Source organism: Argiope bruennichi, chromosome 4, assembly GCF_947563725.1.
Source record: "Argiope bruennichi chromosome 4, qqArgBrue1.1, whole genome shotgun sequence".
Taxonomy (NCBI): Eukaryota; Metazoa; Arthropoda; class Arachnida; order Araneae; family Araneidae; genus Argiope; species Argiope bruennichi.
In genome coordinates, this window is record NC_079154.1 from 8,596,089 (window position 1) to 8,618,696 (window position 22,608).

At 32.6% G+C, this 22,608-nt stretch overlaps 1 protein-coding gene across 1 annotated transcript in view; it reads left to right on the top strand.

Moving 5' to 3' along the window:
- The window catches only part of LOC129965727 (ATP-binding cassette sub-family A member 2-like), a 67,452-nt gene that overhangs the window by 36,406 nt on the left and 8,438 nt on the right, over positions 1-22,608 (top strand). Inside the window, exons 13-20 of the mRNA XM_056079852.1 lie at positions 1,174-1,329; positions 3,864-4,074; positions 5,148-5,391; positions 6,991-7,067; positions 8,346-9,209; positions 15,492-15,617; positions 18,578-18,823; positions 20,755-21,305. Coding sequence (XP_055935827.1) covers positions 1,174-1,329; positions 3,864-4,074; positions 5,148-5,391; positions 6,991-7,067; positions 8,346-9,209; positions 15,492-15,617; positions 18,578-18,823; positions 20,755-21,305 — 2,475 coding nt within the window. The remainder of the gene's footprint in view (positions 1-1,173; positions 1,330-3,863; positions 4,075-5,147; positions 5,392-6,990; positions 7,068-8,345; positions 9,210-15,491; positions 15,618-18,577; positions 18,824-20,754; positions 21,306-22,608) is intronic.

A 22,608-nucleotide genomic window follows, 5' to 3' on the forward strand; every position in this document is an offset into this window, starting at 1 on the left:
AAGCTCACAATTTTCATGTGTGAAAATAAAAATACGAGCTCTCGTGGCGTTCATGGCCTTGCCAATATTCACAAATTGATGCGGTTGGAGAGTGAGAATATTTCTATCATTAATATACAAAAAAAAGTTTTGGGAATATCATTTTATTGATTTCTTCTACCTGTGAGACTGGGTATTAATAACAGAGGTAGAAAGAAACTGTTTAAAAAGCCAAAATTCAGTAAAAAAATGCCAAATTTATAAAAGAAATGTGGAGGAAATTGAGTTTTTAACATTCATTAGCAATGTAAATATCTGAATAGACGAAATATCTTTGATATACACCCATGAACGGCGTGCAAATATCCCGAGTTACCACGTAATCCGCCGTGGACATATATTAGAAAACTCGTGATCTATATTCGCTTATATTTTTATTTAATGTTAGGAGACGAAGATTCTCTCGGCAGTTTTTTTTTGTAAAATCGTGTTTTTTTCCTAAAAAATATTTCGATATGAATCACGTACTGATTACATATGAATATTTTTCAATCTTACCTCATCTCAATCCATCAGCGCCATCTAAAAATTATTTTGGTACAAGTAGGGTATCATCCTATGGCAAGAATGCAAGTACCACCAAAAATGGCGTTATATGACATTATCCGCATGAGAGCAGACAGAAAAGGTTCTAATAGTTAGTTTTGTTGTTGTTTCTTATGGCACTTGCCACGGACAAGCCCGCTGTTCAAAGAGAGCCGATTTAAGACTAAGGGGGAGCGCCTCTTGTTTTTATCGTAGAGCCAACTTGGGCCAAGAGTACGATTTGACTACTCACGCATCACTCATTCGCTTGCACAACCTCTTTTTACAGGAGGGTGCATTCACACATCTCACAGATAGAACAGAAAGAACAACAATGCCCAAACCGGGACTCGAACCCGGGACGCCCAGATCACGGGGAAGTTTCAAAGAATGTTTTGTTCTTCTGTAAAATTGCTTTTTTTCAGGAAAGCACTTATGTAGATAAATTAAAAAACAAAAACTTCATCTAAATATAAAATTTGATCCAAATCGTTAGAATCATTTCCGAGATACACGAAATAAATTTATAATATATAAGAATTGCTCGTTTAAAATTATATGATTATCTCAAATTTTAAGTTTTAATTTATTATTTGCTTCTAATTTTAGATGAAAGGAACATCATTGAAAGGACTAACTTATGAAGCTGAACAAACTTTGGATATTTTGAAATTGACGAATAAAAAGACTGAAAGAGTGTCTAATCTATCCTACACCGACAAGAGAAAACTGTGTCTTGCAATTGCCATTGTTGCCGATTCCAAAGTATGTTACTTTTCATTTATTACTAGCTGATATATATATATATATATATATATATATATATATATATATATATATATATATATATATATATATATATATATATATATATATTACCTGGCAGAGTTTGCGCAATAAGTGTATTTAGAAAAACTAATAAAAGACTTTATTGCAAAAATTAAATGATATAAAGTATAGTGTTAATTTTGTAATGCTACTTCCTAATGCAATTATTTCCACTGCACGGAAGACAAATTTACATATAGCTCTGATAGATGCTGAGCAGATAATGCATTAATGACCTCAGAGCCTGGCAGCAAACTTGGCAATTTGGCGCGCAATCTAGCAGCAGAAAAATAAGATTCTAGAATTTTCAGGAATTTTGGTGATGGGACCATTAGGACGCGAATTTTAACAATCCTTCAAGAAGTATCTGTGCCATGATTCAGAAGCTATTAAAAGCTGAGAAACCGAACTGGTGTGAATCAGTTGAGTGAAGCTCAAGTGATTAATGAATCGAATATTGATTTCTGTGCCGAATCTTGTTGTCAAGTATTGAGGCAGTGTCGAGTCATGTGCAGATTATTGTACACTCAAATCAGAATCGACAATCAAGTACAGCTAGCCAGCAGAGCTAGTAGACAGTGGAAATTACCAGACGTTTGAAGACCATGAATAATTCTGTCAAGTCTCTCTCACAGCCGAGTTCTGTTTGATAGCTTTGTAGTGCTGCAGTTGCTTACAACTGATTAGCTACTTGTGTGCTGCTGTCTATTACAAGTGCTGTTCTTGTGTATATCTCGGCTGTATTTTCACTGATGATGGAAGACAGTGACATTTTCCTTAACAATAGCAATAATTTAGTCATGTCAACAAAAACATTGATAAAACCCATCTTATCACAAAATAAGAAAGTATTGTTTTAACTGAGACTTGCTCTATAAACGTAGAGCATTTTGACAAGTAGATATATTTTCAAAGAGACGAAATTAATTGGCGAAAACAAATTGACTAAATCGCTCTAGTTGTTGAGTCCGAAGGTTCAAACATTTTGTAATATCTCTTGAATTTGAAGAGTGATGGGTACAGAAAACTATAAATGAGTATCTAGGAATCATGAATTTTCAAGTGAAATACAAAGCAATGGAATCGGTAGAGTGGCTATATATAAGGAATTCTATCTTTTTTTATTCCTATAGAAAGTGTACAATGAAATTGAGTTCTGGAACTTTTCTCGAAAGTGTAGGTGGTAAGAAACGGGCGACTATTGATGAGCCATATAGGGAAGTCATAATCCTTTGTATCTTTTTAAACAATAAACAATAGAAATATTTTAAATTAAATTTGAATAATTAGAGATGTCTGCATATTGATGAATAATATTTGGCAAAATCGGTTAGTTGTTAAGGCCTGGTGGCTCTGCCAAAGTTTCATTTTTCAATATCTCTTCAAAGTTTAAGGCTCTCGAGGTAGATCACTACTGATGATGCATCCAGAGATTGACCAAGAGCTTTCACTTAAAATATAAATCTATTTGAAATTTTCGAGTGTGGACAGTGGGTGTGGCTAAGGAATTCTGTCTCTGGTTGCATTGAATTTTTCAGTGAAGTAGCACTTTTGAAACTTCTCTTGAAAATGAAAGTTTAGTGGCGGCCTCTGATGTGATATCCAGGGGTCACGAACTTTCATATGAAAAGAAAATTTCCAAAATCTGGACCAGTGCATTAGGGTGGGATATATTTTTAAATAGATGGAGGACATTTAATGAAATATTATGGTAACTAGCTAAATAAAGTTTGAAAATTTATTTTAAATTTGAAAGAAATAATCTCAACTCTAAAAACACCAGACGAAGAGCAGCGCTTGGGCAGTTAATGAACAAAGGTCTTAGAACTACTGAAATTGGAGCAAAAGTATCTCGACGATCCATGTGAGGGATTTAATGCTGTGCACTTTTTATTCCTTAATTAAATGTTTTATGAACCGTTCATAAGCTACAAAAGTTATTTAAGGAATCATTCTGATTTAGCTCTCCAAAAATCAAAAGTAAGATTAAGAATGCAAGTCGAATTATCGACTACTTTCCATAAGAAATCTTCAATTGCAATGACGAATATCAATTACTCCAAGTATTATCGCAGTAATAGAAAGAAAAATTATCGCAATTTAGAAAAAATTATGGAAGGTAAAAAAAGTTTTTAAAATTCTCCAAAATATATTTCAAATCAAATCCATTCTGGTCAAATTCCCTTGCATTGCTGTGACTGGAAATTTGGAGAAGGAAATTCAGATGTTGCCCTCGTCATCTGACCACTGTTCGAAAATGTTCTAATCACTACTTCAAAATGAGCCGTTGATATAGCTTAATTTAAATAAAATAAGCTAGACTAAGAACATTACCATGTTATAATGTTTTGTTGGAATTCCTTGCCATAATATAAATGGACTTTGTACAGTTATAAGTGACATCGAATCATATTAAATTTTTTTTAAATAACATTCACTTTTTGAATTTATAAATTGAACACAATTTCTAGGTCCTACTGTTAGATGAGCCAACATATGGTATGAATAACGAATCAAAGAGACAGGTATGGGATGCGCTGCAAGCAGTGAAACACAACCGTACAGTCATTGTGGCTACACAGTCCTTCGAAGAAGCTGATATTCTTGGGGATCGCATTGCGGTGTTGGCGGATGGAGAAATACACAGCTGCGGAACCTCCGCTTTTATCAAACAAAAGTTAGGTACGAAATAATAAATGTTGTCTTCGTATTAAAGTTTTCTTATTTATTAATCTAAAATAATTAAAAAATTTTAAAGAAAACTTAAAAATTTTTTTTTATTAATTCACTGAAAATAGAAATTTTTATTTTAAATATTTTCTATCTTTTTAGTTTTTCTTTTATAATTTACCATTTAAGTGTGCAAAGCACTGACTGTACGAAAACAATATCACATTAACATTAAAAGAAGCTACGTAAATGAATTAAGAAAATTAATATTGATTTTGTATATTTTTCTTCTTCCTAACAATGTGTATCGCATGCTGAACCACAGCTGAAAAAAATCGGAACAAAAAAATGAAAATGAGCACACGTAAAAAAGTGAGTAGTTATAATGAAATAAGAAAGTTTCTTGCAAACGAAGCCATTAAAATTTAATTATATGAAAATAAATTTTAGGTTTCGGGATTTCTTACTTTGGCTTTTTGCCAATTCAAGAAAGGGAAAAAAATTCTCCAGCCGAAATGGGCTTTCTACTGCGGATCGTAGAAGAGAAATTATTTCAACTTTTCAGGGAAACAATTAATTAAAAATCAATGAATAAAAGAATTGTGTTTGTTGTCATTTCAAATTGCAGAGAAAAACTTGAATAAATATCTCCAAGAATTTGAAAAAAAGATTTTGGAATTAGGATGTCAGGTACAGCAATTTTAGTTTCAATTCTTAAAATTTTTTGGGAAGCAATTTTATAAAATTTGTTCAAAATTCAATGTATGAAGTCAGAGATACATAAAAAATATCCAAAAACGTTTCTACACTAAAATTCAGGCTTCACAGTGTAGTCACTATTATAACAACCTGTGCGCAAAATTTCTTGACTGTAAGGGGTTCTGGACACATTACATACATCCTTTGATTAGTAAGGATGGGTTGATCATCGGGCTGAATTTTAATGAAACATAATTTAATTAAGTTTATAAGTTAACTGATAATTAAGTTCTGAAAGCATTACAATATTTCATTGCCGTTAAAAATACTGATATGTACGAAATTTGAAGGAAAAAAAAAAACTTAGATATATAATTTTTTTTCAGGTGCTGGTTATCATCTACACGTCCTGAAAGATGTGAACTTCGATTTGCAAGGTTTGAAATCGATCATCAGAAAGCATATCTCAACAGTGACGTGCGGAAATGATTCGCAGCGTGAAATTTCTTTTAATCTGGGAGCTTCTAATGAGTTTGGAGATATGTTAGGAGAGATAGATAGCCATAAAAATGACCTTGGCCTTATCTCCTATAGTATATCTTCATCAACTATTAGAGATGTTTCGTTAACGTTAGTATAAGCTACATCTTTCTTCCCTCCCGTAATACACCATCTCCAATACACATGCAGGCGGTTTAAATATTCGAAATTAAAGCTAAACAAACACTATACAATACGTCAATCATCTTCTAACATTGGGAGTATGATAATTTGTAGCAATATATATAGGATTTCGACCTGAGAGCTTCCAACGTCAAGAGTCAAATATTTGCATTAAAAGATATTCCAGCGGTTTTCTACCTTTTCCGCCTGAGTCAAAAGAAGTCTCAAATTTTCAAAACAAGACATTCGATTGAACGCAGTTTTTGCCACCGTTAAACAATTAAAGAATTTTAAGAATTAAAAAATTGGAACACGACAATACCATGAGTGCGATAGCAAGATTTGCATCCTGTTCATCCGCCAATAAATGGCCTACTCACAACGTGAAACATTTACTCAAGTTTAATTGAATCAAACATTCCCCATATCATTGGACAGAAACACTTGTCTCTACAACTGACAAATCATTTATATCAAATGTTGGGTCCAACTTTAAATCAAGGTTTAATATCTCGTGTAGCGCCAACTTTAAAATAATTTCTTTGTAATTTGGCAGATGTAAGATCAGAGTTCTGATTTTCGCATCACTCTTTCCTTTTAATTTCAGTTTTAGTTTCATTTAAATATTTTGTAGCAGTATGAATTGAAAAAAGCTCGTTATGAGTTAAATCTAAAGCTTTATCTGTTAAATTATAAATAGTTTATAAAAAATAAATAGCTATTTAAATGAAAAGTATTCTTTTAAATTGCTGTTTCCGATCATTTAATGAAGCGTTCGCTCAAAAATTCACGCTGTGAAAATTCGTGTTCAATGATAAAAACAATTAAACAATTTCTACCAAATACACTTTTGCTGTTTTAATATGAAAAGAAAATATATATTTAGAGGCATCAATACAACATACGTTATATCATGGATTCCCAAATTATGTATCGTAACAAGGTCTTATTTAAACGTAATTTTTTCTGAAATGTGATTTGGCAACATGGTAACAACAGTAAAAAAAAAGTACTCAATATGCTAACAAGCGACTCGTGTAGAATGACAAGAACGAAACTGCACAAAAGTCTTTTGAACATGCGGATGGCGTATATAAAAAGTTGCTTCAATTTGCGGCTTGAATTTAAGGAATTATCTTAGCTTGACCTTTTCTAGCTGTACTTCAGATCCCGCCCATTTAATCAGAATTTCCCTTTTATCAGAACGTTCATTTCAGTTTTCGTCGGCATTTAGTTCAAAGTATTTCGGTACCATGTGTGTAACATTTATTATATTTTCTAGTTCGAATAAAAGATTTTATTCTCGTAAGTTTCTTTTTAGCTCATAAAACTTTTTTCGTAAAGAATGTGCACTATTCTATTCCGAAAAAATTCAATGTTTCGAAGAGGAAGTGGGTCGATGTAGATTCGGTTATTGAAAAATGGATCCCAATGTTTAAAAGTTTCCGAATCCCTATATTGTATGATACCCTGATGGATTTCGTTTTTAATTTTATGAAAAAAAAATGTTCCCCTACCATACGTATATCATATTTGTATTATAAATATCGTGAATTCTTTTGGCAGTGTATCGAATATGTCACGCACAATACAAAACCTCGCACCTGGCGGAGCAATTGAAATTACAAGCACAGATACAGAAGGTATCATTTCTTTTATACTTTATAAAGTATATTTTACTTTACTTCACTTATTTTTTTAAAGTTTCTTTTATACTTTATAAAGTTATTTATTAAATAATCATTTAACCTAATGCTTAGTTAAGATATTCATTATCACTATCATTATTTTATAATTACTAATTTATTCAAGGGATTTTCCCAGTTTTATTTTTAAAATGTTAGAAAGATTTTAGTCATTGTAGTATTTTATATAAAATAGTCCTTTACATGGATAGTATTATATATTCTTCAAACGCATTTTTTTTCCGACACATTTGTAATCCTATCGGTAGAAATAATAAATTTACAATACACTTCTGAGTATCTGTCCAAATGTGGCGGAAGGGTAGGCCGGTTAACAAAAAAAGCTGGTTAGGTAGAAAATCTATGAACCCATTTCTTTGCACACCAATACCAGAAGACAAAATTTTTATACCAAAACTCATTGTTATAATCCGCATTTTCTGGCTTCTTATTGAGTATTAAACCCTCCATAGAATGTGAATGTAGAATATGAACGCGGCCAGTTGAATCACAGAAGCAGTTGCCGTTTTTTACTGTTACACCAGAATCTAGTCGCTGTTTCTCCTCCATTGTCACTACAACTTTTTTTCGGTTATCCCCCATTTTGAAATCTTCACTGTGGTACATTTAAAAACATTAATCATATCCCAAGAACAATTTACGAATACTGTATTGATTATACTGGGCAGTTGTAATCAGTAGGCAGCGGCAACAATTCAGATCCGTTACACACTGATAAAACAGCGAACAACGAGCATAACGCTACTCTTTTCCTGTCAGAACTTGTATTTTGCACACGACACTTAGAAGGATCGTAGCAGCCGCCCGCTTGTAAGGCCTTGGCAATGTTGCCAATGCAACGCCTTGTCTTCCTCATTTGATTGCGACATAAGAAAAGTAGGTCGGATAGTACAGATGCCGGATAATCATGAACTGAATACTCGGGAGAGTACTGTTCTTTTATTTTAAGAACTGATTTCATATGATTTCTTTAATTTACTAGAAATATGTTTATGTTGTAGATGCAACAAATTTTGCACACAAATATTGTTGTATAAGCAATGTTTTAATGAAGTTTTTGTATCAAATCATTAATTAATCAATGTTTATATTTCATCATTTAGAAACATGAATATAAAATGCTGGATATATAAGTTAATTTTAAATAAATCTTTTAGACAAATCAAAATGTGTGCGTTATTATTTACTTTAAAATGATCATCAGTGATATTTCAGATGCTACCAGGGATTCTTTCCATCCGACGCTGCATGCCAGTGTTCACAATCAATTTCGAGCGTTGCTGCTGAAGCACTTCCATCTCTGCAAAAGGCGCTGGAAATTCCACCTCATCCAGCTAACCATTCCATTCATTATGATGTTGATGTGCTTTTATTGCATGAATGACCTACATAAAACTCCGAATCCGCCTTTGGAACTCGATATCAGCAGCGTGTACGGGTCAACTGACGGATTTTATTATTATGAAGACCCAAGTCTTTCGAATATCGCCGAGACATTCAAGAATGTTTTGGAATCAAAGAAAGTCGGCACGGAGAAAGTTACGGAGCCAACGCATTATGTTTTGAATTATGGAAAGAAAAGTTTTGCTAAATATTTAAAGAGACTTATTGTAGGGGGCACATTTGACCGTTTGCAAAGCGGAGCCTTGAATCTTACAGCTTGGTATAATGCGGGAGCCGTTCATGCCCTGCCCATGTCTCTTCTCTTAATGCAAACTGCCTTGTTGCGACATATAGCGAGCACTGGGAGTATCTCATTGACTCTTGTGCCTATTATATCTCTTAGGGAGAGATACAGTTCTTTAAGTGATGTTGGCTTAACCTCTTCCGGATGGGCAACGTTTTATGTGCCACTGGTTTGCACTTTCCTGTCACTCAGTTTTATCCTCATGCATGTGCATGAAAGGGCAACAAAAGCCAAACTGCTGCAACTAATGAGTGGAATTCCAACTGCAATGTACTGGATTGCCATCTTCCTCTGGGATTACTTTATTTACTTTGTCATTTGCCTTATTATGATCATGCCTCCCGCCTTCTTCTTTCCTTCCGTTTTCTTCGGGGCACATTGGAACGCGATAGGTAAGATACCTTTATTGCTATTTATTTTTCGAAATATGTTCAATATTTTTTTTAATAATAGTAGTACTGGCAACGGATTAGAAAACTTTTAATATTAATACAAAATGTATTAATAGCTCAAATTATTCAGAATCACCAGAACTATGCAAATTCAATCAAATTCTGCGTGGGATATATTTTCCTGGTTTGGCATTTCTCCCTGTTGTCTCAGTTAGATAAGATGCTATTTAAGGATTATATAAACATACGCTTACTCCTCACGTAATGGTGGAATATATCTGGTTATATCACCATCCATTGAATAGGAATTGTTTAGCAGTAATGCGGGTTTAAACACGACCAGTTATAATACGGCAAGTAGGTAGCGCTTGCACAGACAGGGAATGGTTTATGTTGCACACAATTTCATAAGATAGATTAAGGTATTCCATGCTTGGCTTAAATTGTCCCTGAATTTTTCTTTTTCACTGTGTATCGTATTAAAATGATGGATATTTACATAAAGATAAGGTAAAATAAAAATAAAAAAAGTCACCATACATAAATTTGAAAAAAAAGAAGAAAAAACACAACCTCGCATCAGAAAGAACAAAAAGCAAAAAATATCGAAATTAATCCATGATGAATGATCGATTTTTTCACACCAAAGAGAAGGCTAAATTGTACAAACGCATGCGCATTAAGGGGAAAAAAGAAAAATACAATACAGCTGCATATTGTTGTCTCGCCGGGACAAGTACTTGCCATGGACCTAATAGCATTTTTCAATCTTTCTACGCATGCGCTGCCTACTGGTCATCTTATAACGGCCGAGTGTAAACCCACCTTAACTCTGACCGCACTGTCCACAGCCAAATCTAGATACTATACAGAAATCCATAAGCAACTTACTGGACATACTTTAAAGATATATATGGCAGTAATTTCCTATTCTATAAAATTTAATTCAACATCCTAGAATACACATTTCCGTCCTTCACAAAGAAGTGCGCTGGAACTGAAAGGGCAGGAGTAATGCTTTTTGAAGAAACACAAGGAAAATTACCTTTAAATGAAAAGAAATCAACTGTTACACAAATGTTCAGTTAATAAAATATAATATTATAATTTCCAGATTGGTACCTCTTTCGGAAATTCCATTAAAATAATGAATACCCAAGAATAACTATACTCCCGATTAGGGATTGCAATACCGGACCAAAATTTCAATACCGGTATTTGGTATTTTTTAAATCTTAATACCGGGATACCTGTTTTAATACCGGTATTAGAAATTTTAGAAAAAGAAAGAAAACGCAGGTGTTTCTTTGTTTTATTTGCCAGTTTTGCTAGAGAGTGTAATCATCACAAAAAATAATTTGTAACTTATAAATTATAACAGTATATAATCACAAAAAAGTAAAGGAACATCTTATTTATTTAAATCACAAAAAAAGTGTAAATATCACTATTCAGTCTGTGGTACTATTACAAATTTTTGAAATGTGATCTTAAAAAAAATAATGCATCAATCGCACTATCATTAAGCCTGTAAAGTAATTTTGGGTAAAAGTTACCAGCTGTCGAAAACACTCTTTCGATATCTACGCTAGTTGGTGATACTGTCAGCAATACGCGATATACTTTTTCCAAGTATTTACCTCTAAATCCCTCATCTTCAAATAAATCGATTTCTCGTCGGATGGTTTTGGATATAGCTGATTTCTATATTGTATTTTGGTCCGTTGAAATTTTTTTATTTATCGCTAATTCTAATTTTTGTTTCACTATCGATATTAGTGTCATCATAATCTTCCATAATTGCACCGAATTCTTCTGAATGTGGATAGGTTTGTGGGTAAAAAATTTTAAGAAAATTAATTCTAAACTTAATCAGATTTGAATTGGTTATTTTCCTTTTCTTTTTCTTTTTCATTTTTAAAATCATTATAATTATGCAAATACCATAAGACATTTTCTATTTCCGTATGCCTTTCTTCTGTGCGGTTTTTCAATGTAATATATCATTCTTCAGATAGTGATGCGTGTTGTTCTTTCAGTGACTGCAACATGAAATTTATTGTTGCATTAGCTGTTAATAAATTAGAATCTCTCCGACATAATGCCTCAATAGTCAGTTTTATTGGAAGTAGAGCTGATACAGTTCTGGATATTAAGTCGAATTCACTACCTGATAAATTAATTTTCAGGTTTAAGTCGATTATTGCTTTTTGGATTGGATTTCTCAGTTTCAAAAATCGTTCCATCATTAGGAGTAAACTGTTCCAATGTGTTTTAGAATCTAATATTAACATATATTCTGTTTTATTTTCAGTTAGTACATATTTTAGTAATATATCCCTTTTATTGGGGAATATCTTAAATATCTTTAAATATCTTAACAATTTTTCGAACTTTATAAATTATAGGAAGCAATTCTTGATAGGTTAATATTTCATTCTCATTAGCAATATCTTCTTCAACAATTACATTGTCATTATCTTCATTGTCAATATCACTCTCACTCTTAGTCTCTTCAAAGTTGGAATCCGAATTTTCTATATCCACAGTATTTGGATTCTTCTGTTCCTCATTTTTTTGGTATAATACATCTATTACTCCTAATTGAATCCATGTGCATAGCACAACTGCTGATTTGCACCAATAAACTTTCCAACTTTTTTCATAATTGTTTCTCCATCAGTCGTTATGGATACAATATTTTCTTTCAGGGATAATCCATGTTTCGCTGATTTAGATTTAAGCAATTAATTAAGCCATTAATTAGCTAATAATTTTCGGCCATTAGGAACACATAAAAACGAAAACGTATACTATTTTGCTATGTTAGCGATCCCTGAACATATAGAGAAAACAATTTTAAAATTTTTTAGTAAATACCGAAAAACCGGTATTTAAACTTGTGAATACCGGTATTAGATAATTGTACAAATGGCTCAAAATACCGGTATTGCAATCCCTACTCCCGATGTATTTGTCAGAAAAACGTTATTTTATCATTCAACATTCCCTGCTATTATCTGAATATAAGAGTTAATTAATTCCCAATAACTGTTATTATTGCCGCTTTGATAAACATTTTCCGTGAATCTTAGGACGATGATGCTACTTCTGCCTTATCAATATTTCCAGGTAGTTTTATAACGAGGTTGTTAATAGCAGTACTCATGTCTTCCCTTCGTTCTTTTTTTTAATTCCTTTTTCCTTATATTTCCATTTTCACCGTAAGTCTTCGTCGGATATTTACACATATCCGATGAATTTCCCGCGTTCTTTTTAGAATTCGATTGATAATCACTAATCAATTTTTCAAAAATAATTTCTTCACCCTTTTTTTTTTAACATATTTATTACTCAAAAAGAGATACATTTTCGTGGTTATTCTTCTCTCAAATCCTTCATAGAAACGCAAGCACGTGCTCCTAAGCAAAACTTTCTTCATTTTAACCCCCCCCCCCCAAAAAAAGGCCGATTTTTTTGAAATGCCCATGGTCAGCAAGCAAATTACCTTGAATACAGCCATGAAATTGGCATTTACTTCGCCAAACAATCATCTATGATGTATTTTTATAACTTTTGGGACTGAGAACCAAATGCTAGGAGCCCAAAGCTTAAACCTCTCGATTTAATTCTTGGTTGCCCAATGTCTGATATTCTATGGGCTTAGTTGTCCTTCAACATGTTGCAGAATCCATACCTAGCAGAGGCAGTGGAGGGTTTAAAATATTGAATCAAGGTTTCTAATACATTGGCTTTTACCTATATCAGCATTTTAATCATTTCCATGTTATTGGAATTTGATCTCTTATATTATAACAGAATTTCTTATTTATCCAATATTATGAAATGTGAAGGCTTATAATTTCTTTAATATAAAGTATTGATGTTAATTCAATAAATACAAAGATTAAGTATCTATGACTTGCGATTTTTCTTACAGGAGAATAAGTAAAAATTATTTGCTCAGCTTTTACTGATGCTTTGTTATCAGCCTGTTACGAATTCTCTCTCAACTATGTTTGTCATTTAATAACCTGTCGATTGTTTTCACGCCCCCCCACTACTACACATACATTAAAACATTATATTTACTCTAATGAGGAAAGGGGAGAAAGGAAATCTTCAAGGGATATCAAAAGACAAGTCAGAGATTGATATCATTGACTTTATAAGAGATGATTTTTTCGTTGGGGTCACAAAATATTGACATGACAATTCAACATTTTTAAGAACATTTTAAGATTTTTCTCATTCGTAAACTAAAGATTAAACTACTGTGGTATAAATAATGAAAACAAATATACAGAATAAGAATTTTTTTATTTTAATTTATATTGGTTGTCTTCGATATTACCTATTCGCCAAATATATTTCGTAGCGTTAGTTTCGCCATACCAATCAAATGTGATGAATTGCATCTTTCAATAATAAATGAAAGTAATATTGTGATACAATGTACTCTCATAATAACTCTAGGGCATCTTGATTGATTAGCAATTTTGTAAAGTGGCGAAATAAATTGGAGAAATCAGTCCATTTGTTGGAACTGGAGGAATAGTATCCAAATTTTATTTTGCAATATCTTTTGTAAATGGAGTGTGACAAAAGGCAAGCATACCGCCATTGATGACATATTTTAAGACACTGCGATTTCTCATGGAATAAAAATTGGCGAAATTTAAATGGTGGCTGGTAAATTTTGTCAATGTTTTCCTGGTAGAGAATACACAGTGAAATGATAATTTTGAGATTTCTTTTGAAATGAAGACAGTGGACAAAGGTCCTGTTGATAAGGTTGGGAGTGGGGTGGGGCTCTCTGAAAAATGCCGGAAAATATCTCTCGAAAATGAAGGAGAGAAAGGTACAGTTAACCGTTGATAACATATCTAAGGATCAAATTTTTTATGAAATAACGAAATAGGTGAAGTTTTAGGGAAAGAGAGACTTTGTCAATGTTTAACCCCACAGAGATTATACAGTATAGAAGTGATTTTTTTTTCTTCATATTTCTACCAAAATTGAAGGATTAGAAGTGTATCTATATCTAAGGATTATGAGCTTTCATAATAAATATTTACAAAATTAGACATTCTATTAGAGCTGGGGAATTAATTCTTTTATTTTGATAATTAGTTTAAATATATAGATTAGTAAATTTTTAACTAAATTGATGATTATATATCCAACTCCTTGACCTTAGTTAAAAATTATATTTAGAAGGCCTATATCAAAAATGCATACTACTTGGCCTTATCGGAAGAATTTTCGGCGATTAATAGCCGCTCGTAGTTCAATTCAACTGATTATTGTTTTCAAAATAAACATCTGATGAAGACTGTTAATGCGCCCTGGTACGTCAGAAGGAAAATGCTTGATGATGGCTTCCAAATGCTTGATGAAATGGTTCATGATGACCTCCAAATTGAATCTGTTTCGGAAGTTATCAAAAGAACATCCATGAAGTTCTTCGAATAATTACCCCAGATTCGTAACGAGTAAGTTCAAATGCCAGCATATGATCCGGCTGTGCCTAATATTAGGGAAAGACCTAGGGCTGCAATCGTCAACTAATACATTCATTTACCGTCTGTAAAAAGACTGAGAATTTAAAACTCTGTTACCAATCTGGTGGGTTGAAATCTCTTAAAAATTATTCCTTTTTCGGCCTTAGATAGCTACGATGAGTTACACGCATGACATTTCTAGATTTTTTCGAAAATAACTAATCAAAATAATTAAATCAGTCCCCATAGTGAACGGCACGTGCAACGTAATTCCATCAAAGTTCTTTTCTCCCCATAAATAATCAAAATATTATTTTATATTAATAATTATATCATAAAAATTTTAATCTAACAATTCTACCAAATTTCAAGACGTTCGGGATTTTCTAAACTAGTTTAAATTAATTTTAATCTTTCCCTAACATTACAAATTAAAATAACTATTCCAAATTATGAAGTAGAGTAACTATTCCAAATTATGACCACTTTGTCACGCCGCTGAACTTCGAAATTTCATGACGTTGTCGTTTCTGTTAAATAGGGTGGGACCCATTTAAAAACTATTTTTGCATTGTTTCATGGTTTAAGGTTTCATAACGGAATCGCCTTCTTTCACCCTCTTTAAACTTTATTTTGTCATGGATTGCGCATTCATCTTTTACAGGGCTTTAAAACTGAATTGCATATTTGTCTATTTAATCGCTAAAAATTGTTATTAAAATCATGTGATACAATTGCGTTGAAAGCACATAGTTTAAAATAATCTGAAATATTTCAGGTTCATTTTTGCTACTTCTCTTTTTGTATGGTTGGGCCTCGTTACCTTTGGGTTATATAGTTACAATCTTCCTCAAGCGAGAAAATCGTGGACTCGCCATTTTTATAGGGATCTGTGCATTCTTTGGTGAGTATTTTATTAATATATTCATTTTTCAGGAATTTATACTATTTTTTTTAAGATAAAGACTCCCATTTTTATTCTAAAATGGAAATTTTGAGTTTTCTTCTTCAAATCCTATTCAAGTAAAATAATTAAAAGCGGGGGAACGCTGAATAGTGGAGCTAGGTTTTACTTTCTTAACCATCCAACTAGATTAGACAACATTCCATTTCCTGTGTCTACATATGTACACACACACGCGCACGCACGCATGCACACAGAAAATTATTTTGGTGAAGAATGTACGTCTTCAGTTGATTTTTTTCGTCTACCTCTTTTCATATTTGTTTTGACTCCAACAAAACTTAAGCCAGATTTGTCTTAGTTGCTGTTGAAACATCATTATCAAATAAGAATAGGGCCATAGTTTCGGGTGATAAAAAACAAAGATAGTTTTAAAATTTTTTAACAGCAATCTTACTAATTTCTGATCAATATTTTGATAATTTACCGATTGACGCTTCATAGGAGATCATGATAAGGGGCTTTAATTGCTTTTGTTGACAACAATCAGGCGCGAACATAAACTCGAGCAAAAAAATACGTAATATTTTTCTTATCAGACAACTGGCATTCATCTTGAAATAGGCAAATTTCAAGTACATAAATTGCCTTTACCATCAACTTAGACTATCTTACAGCTCTATACCCTTTATTCGGAATGTTACTAAGAAATGTCATAATTAACTCCAACAATTTTCAGTAATTATCTTGCTGTTGTTTCTAAGTATTCATGAAATCCAAGAATGGTAGAGCGGACATCATTAGGTACTTCTCTGCTACCAGTTATGCAAATTTTCTTATCAAGCTTTGCTAGGGTTTTTCTAAACCTTGAAAAGAGCCATGTCTGTACCAGAAGCTGCACGTGTCGAAAATAACCCCTCAAAACCAATTTCAAATATCTGACCACGGTAAAAAAGGTGGAACAGATAAAGATTGAGCAATTTTTCTAGATTTGTACTGGCACCATTTATTCTATATGTGTTGCCATTGCATCACTACAAAGTGTCTGAATTTTATCTGCTATAGCCCCCTTTTCAATGACTTAGCAAACAGCCAAGGCTTGTTCTTCTTCTGAGGATGTTTGGATTTCAGGACCTCACAATAGTTACTCCTTCCCCTGAAAAGTTTCTATTATTGTCAGTTTATCAATCATTTCAATGTTTGTGAATGCTGGAAATAAACTTTCCTTCCCAGTGTAACACTAATCATTGAGAGCTGCTTAAGTTAAATTTCTGCTTAGTATAGTCCTTCCTAAATTTTTCCCGATTTCAAACTCGATTTATTACCAAGTTATTAGTATCACACCCAAAAGCTTCTGAACCTGCTATCAATATGTAATCCCATTTCTATAAAAATTTTAAGAAACCTGGGGAATAAAAAAACTGTAATGAACATCGATTTTCTAGAATTGTTGCTGCTTCTGTGGTAATTTCTAATATTTATTTTTCGACGATAGATGAATTTTCCCTATCAATCATTTTATTGTTTTTAAAGTAAAGTCTATCGCACAATTGAATATTCCAATCACCTAACAAGGTTACCTCATAAATTGAATAATCAGCCAATGGTAGATTATGGGACTAGTGTTAATGACACCTTAAAAGCCCTAATTATTAAAATCACAAAGAGTACCGGCCTCCCAAGACTAAAACTATCAACAGCTCATTGAGATAAATTGACTAAAAGAACGACAATAATTTCTAATAAATATTAATCGACAGCTATAATCCTTAATTGTAATGCTTAATGCTTACAAAAAAGAGATTGACCGAAAATTATCAAAGGAATCTTCTAAAGTTAACAATAGTATCAAAAAACCTCCATCAACCGGGAAATGCCTCTTGGTGACAGAAGCTTCGTTGCCAAAAATCTGGAAAGGGCCAGAAAAAGGAAAATTTTCTGCAGAAGAAAACTCTTAACAGAAATAAAGGTTGCCAACAATACAAATCCGTCAATTATGCAAATCCAAGTATGCGAATACGCCAAACTCAGAAAGTACGCGAATCCGCCAAAAATTTCCATTTGAAAAATGATTTTATGGATGAAAATTTAAAAACTTCGAGGGCGATGAGGGTCCCCTCACAGTTTTTGAAATGAGTTAACATTTTTCACATATCATTTCCTTCCTGATTGAAACAAGATAAGGGAATGCGTGCGTGTGTGTGTGGGGGGGGGGAGGGGGGACTGAACTTTTAGAAAATGGAAAACTAAGAACCATTTTAGTATTTATAGATATATGTATAAAGTTTTGCCCATAATATATTATGGATGTGATTGCTAGAGAAATTTTGAATGGATTTTACCTGGACAGAGTTATGCTGTAAAAGAGGGTAAAAATCTCGGTTGGATTATCCAAGTCAAAGGGAGTAGAAATGGTCGGAGGTGAAATTTTAATTTCCGCCCTTACGTTTGAAGATAGAAAAATAATTCAATTTGGGGGAAATAGTTACAACATCATAATGACAAATTTCTGTAGCAAAAATTTTTGCAGTTGCTCAGAAATTAGATGCTGAAATATAGTTTCCAGTTCCTAGACTCAAATTTTTTTTAACCGAAGATTGTCACACTTTGTTGGCAATTCTCAATAGTGGAATACTCAAAATGCCTTTTTTTTCATCCTAATAACTCTTAGACTCATGAAATTGGAAGAGGGGATTTTCTTTTCCTTGTCTGTCTGGACAGAAGTCTACCTTTGCTTTTCTTCTTTCCAATGAGAAAAATTTTCCGCAACATTTTCGATTAAAAATCTTTCCATTGATATATAATTTTATAGTAGTTTGAAAACAAGTGACGATAGAAACTATACAACATCTAAAAAGCAGTAAAAATATTCTATCATTTTGGTCATTGAAACATATATTGGAAGACGATATTTTCGTTATTAAAAATTTGATTACTTATTTTGATTATTTTGTTTTCAGGTGTTGTCATGCAGAATTTGTTGCAAAATATTATATTTCTATTACTGAGGGAGGGAAAAGACGTCTACGGAGTACCTGATTCCTATTGGTTTTTCCGCCTTTTCCCTACCTATAGTATTTCCATGGGAGTAATGAAAAACTTCCAAATTGCCTTCAACAATGTTGCTTGCGACTTATTTACTAAAGAAGATCTTACACAGTGTAAATCGTCTTCGATAGATTCAGTCTTGAATCGTTGCTGCAAAGGTAAATATTTTCTTGCTAATATATTTCTTTCTCTCAATACGTTGTGGAAATTTTTTATAAACATGCTCATTGTTCTTATCATTAAACTTGAAAAAAACTTTGGCGCTTTTTATATAATCCGAAAATGCATGTAATATCCCATTATTCGAGAGAGAACTTCCCATGAGAAGCAAGAAGCAAATGCTTTTGCACGAGTTTTAGCAGCATTTAATCTTTTCATTCCTAAAATAATTCGAGTTCAGGTACTTCAGAATATTGGAAAGACCAAGTTTCTATTTTAATTGTAAGAGAACTTTTCTACTTCCTTAAAGATTGCAATGACTGCGAGTGTTCTTAAAGGGTAAATATAAGAAAGAGTTCTTAATTGATGTATATTAAGCAAATGTATATTCAGATGTCATTCGGGAATTGTAGGAAAACTCCTTGCCCTTCAAATCCAGCTGGTCGAGCATCTCTAATGAATAAAGCGAAGGTCTCGGGTATTCAAATAATATCATTCAAACGAAAAAGGAAGGAAATTTAGAGGGAGTGAAAGCCTAGTGTATCGGTGCCCAGGGGCATTTCAGTACAGACAGAGTTAACGGAGTATTTCTCGATTTCTGATGGAAGAAGTGTAGGAAGAAAACAGAAGCTGAAGATATGAAAAAATATAAAGTCCACCTTAGCTGAACGCAAATAGTAAGTCGCCGCGAAGCCACGCCCTTCTCCCCAACAGATAGGAGACCAAATCTGACTCTGTTACAACAAAACCCTCATGAAACCAAACAAAGTCTGAATGTGAAAGTCTGCATCAACAAGATCTATGTTGTCTCACCCTTGCTGACATTTTACAATTCAGCCGGCAATTTATTGAAAACAACAATTTTATAGTTCATCTTGAAAAGAGAAGCAAAGAGAGCATAAAGAGAAGCAAATAATTACAAATGTATATATAGGCTAAGAGTAAGAAAAAATAATTAAGTATAACTCAGAGAGTGAATTAATACAATAAAACAATAAGTGTATAGATAAAATAAAATTGATAGCAAATAAATAGTTAAAATTTCTTAATAATGATATTTGATAAATTATAATAAAAATATAAAATAAATGAAGGTAAGGGAAACACACTAGAAATGTAGTTACAAAATTTAGTAAGTAGTTAAATTTTTAGAAACGCATGAGAATTTATGAAAATTCGCTTCACAATATATTGTGAGTACTTCATTGTACAATCCATTAAAAAAATAGCCGGGTGGTATGAAAACTCAGGAAAAATATTCAGTTAAGTTATATTAACATCCCGTTTAAAGCAGCACTAGGGTTATTTTGGGATGGATCTCTAAATTTTGAACCGCTATCAGATGACGAGGACGACATCTGAGTTGACACCTCCTTCTCCAAACTTCCCCTCCACTCCTGCGGGAGGACGTTTGACCCCGACGGATTAAACGTTTACCATACCCGCTTATACGACGATTCTTCGGTGGATTCGGGTCTCGAACCTGAAACCCTCCGGTTCCGAAGCCGAGACCTTACCACCAGCCCACCGCGGCCAGGAAAAATACTCAATTCAGAAACATATTTTCTTAAAAAATATGCAAATTCCACTCGTAAAAAGATTGAAAAATAAGGTATTAAAAATGTATATCTAGGTTTCCGCACTATATTAGGAAGCACAAAACTCTCATGGTCAAAACTTTGAAAAAAGAAATCTGATCATTTAGAGAGTTCACGGTCTTGCCTAAGATTCACAATTTTATACAGAGAGGAGACAGATGATATCTTATTAGAGAATATTCGAGAAAAATTATTTTCATTCGTTTTGGCAGCAAATAAGCAGAAATGTCATGCTATTCTGACAAATAATATACATTTAGTTTCCCAGTGAAACTGATTTACTTTCATTTATTATATTTGCTTAAAAGATAATTTTTGTACTTTTATTCCAGATGCTTGCTATACGCATGACTGCCATACAACCATGAAGCACCTCTCATGGATAAGCAACAAATCACCCTATGCTAATGGACCAGAAGCGCTTTATCTTGGCGTAGAAGGCTTTATTTTCTTCGTCATCTTGTTCGTTCTGGAGACCAGGACAGCGACCAGATTTCTGAACATCATAGAATTCCATTTACAAACCACGTGGAACCGAATTGTCCGCGTTATTTTTCGTCGTGCCGCGAGACAAGTAGTTCTAAGTGGTGGCATCGAAGACAGTCTAGTTATTCAAGAAGAAGAAAGGATTCGAAACTTGACTGCAACGCAGCAAGGATCAGGCAGTCAAGCTCTAGTCGTCTTGGAACTGACAAAGAAGTTGGGAACTTCCTTTGCTGCAAACCGTTTGACATTTGGTGTCAACGCAGAGGAATGTTTTGGAATTCTTGGAGACATTGGAGCTGGTAAAACAAGCATATTTAGGATACTGACGGGTGATGACCTGCCATCAGAAGGAAATGCCTTCATACAGAGCTACGCTTTGAAAGGAAATTTCAGAAAGGTAAAAAATGATAATAGAAGATAAAAAAAAATTTGCTACAGTCAATTATATGATGACTTGCCTTATATAACATAGGATTTCCGGCCACGCGCCGCTGGAGTGACCTTAGACAAGGGCAAAAGTATCACTTTCATTTGATACGTAGTACTGATGGCTCATTATTTTTACAAAGGGATTAATTAAACCGAAAGTGGAATTGGATCACGAAATAAGAGAATATTTTAGAATGAAGTTACTATGGGCTAAATTAAGATAAAATCTTGGAAATTAATTAAATTGAAATTAGAATTAAAATATCATTACATATATATATCGTAAACTTAAAAAGGAAATAAAAAATTATTTTTAATGTTTCACAGTTTTAATAAACAAAAAATAATTGTTAGATAAAAAGAAAATAATATTAATAAATAAATTATTAATGATAATAATTAAAACTCTTTTACAGTTTTAATTATTATTTTAAATAAATATTTTTTAAATAAGAAGGTAATTTTAATAAATAAATAAAAATAAATAAGTTAGAAATCACGTAAGCGTTTGAATATAACAGTTAAATATGACAAAGTCAAAAAAAAAATTTTTTTTTTTTCATCTAATGCTTAAAATTTTCTTTAAAAGTATCAAGTAAATTGAAAGGCCTTAAAAAATTATTTATTGAAAATTCTGAAGTAGCTATGAAATGACGAATGTTATAATGCAGCTTGAGTTTGAAAAACAAAAAACGATTCCAAAATAAAAACATTTTTCAAAGTAATTGTTAATTTTGGCTTTGAATTAATCAAAATTAATTTGAACTATGAAAATATTTCTACATTATAAAGAATAAATGAAAGAGAATAGAGATAAATTTGAATTAAAAACAATCGAATAAGGTAAAATCCGCTGTACTAAAATACAATTCATGTAATACACGACAAATGCAGAGTGGATTTAGGAATTTCATCACAGATTTGTCGGAAGAAAAAGGATTTGTTACCATAGTTCAGGTTGATGCACAGTTAGATAATAGATGAATCGAACAGTTGTATTCTGACATTTGTGGCGTAACTTTAAAAAAATTTACAGGATTTTTTTTTTAAAGCTTATGTTTTTGGAAGATTTACCTCCATCTAAATTTTTGGAGGATGGTAAAAGGAATTTACCTCCCTTTTACCCAATTAAGGGAGTTTGTTGTTGTATCTAATGGCACTTCTCATAGACAAGTTCACTGACTTTAAGAAGTCATTTGTGGTTTTAAGCCAAGGGAACGTCTCTTGTTGTTTCAATAGCGCCATCTAGGGCCGAGAGTACGACTTAGCTA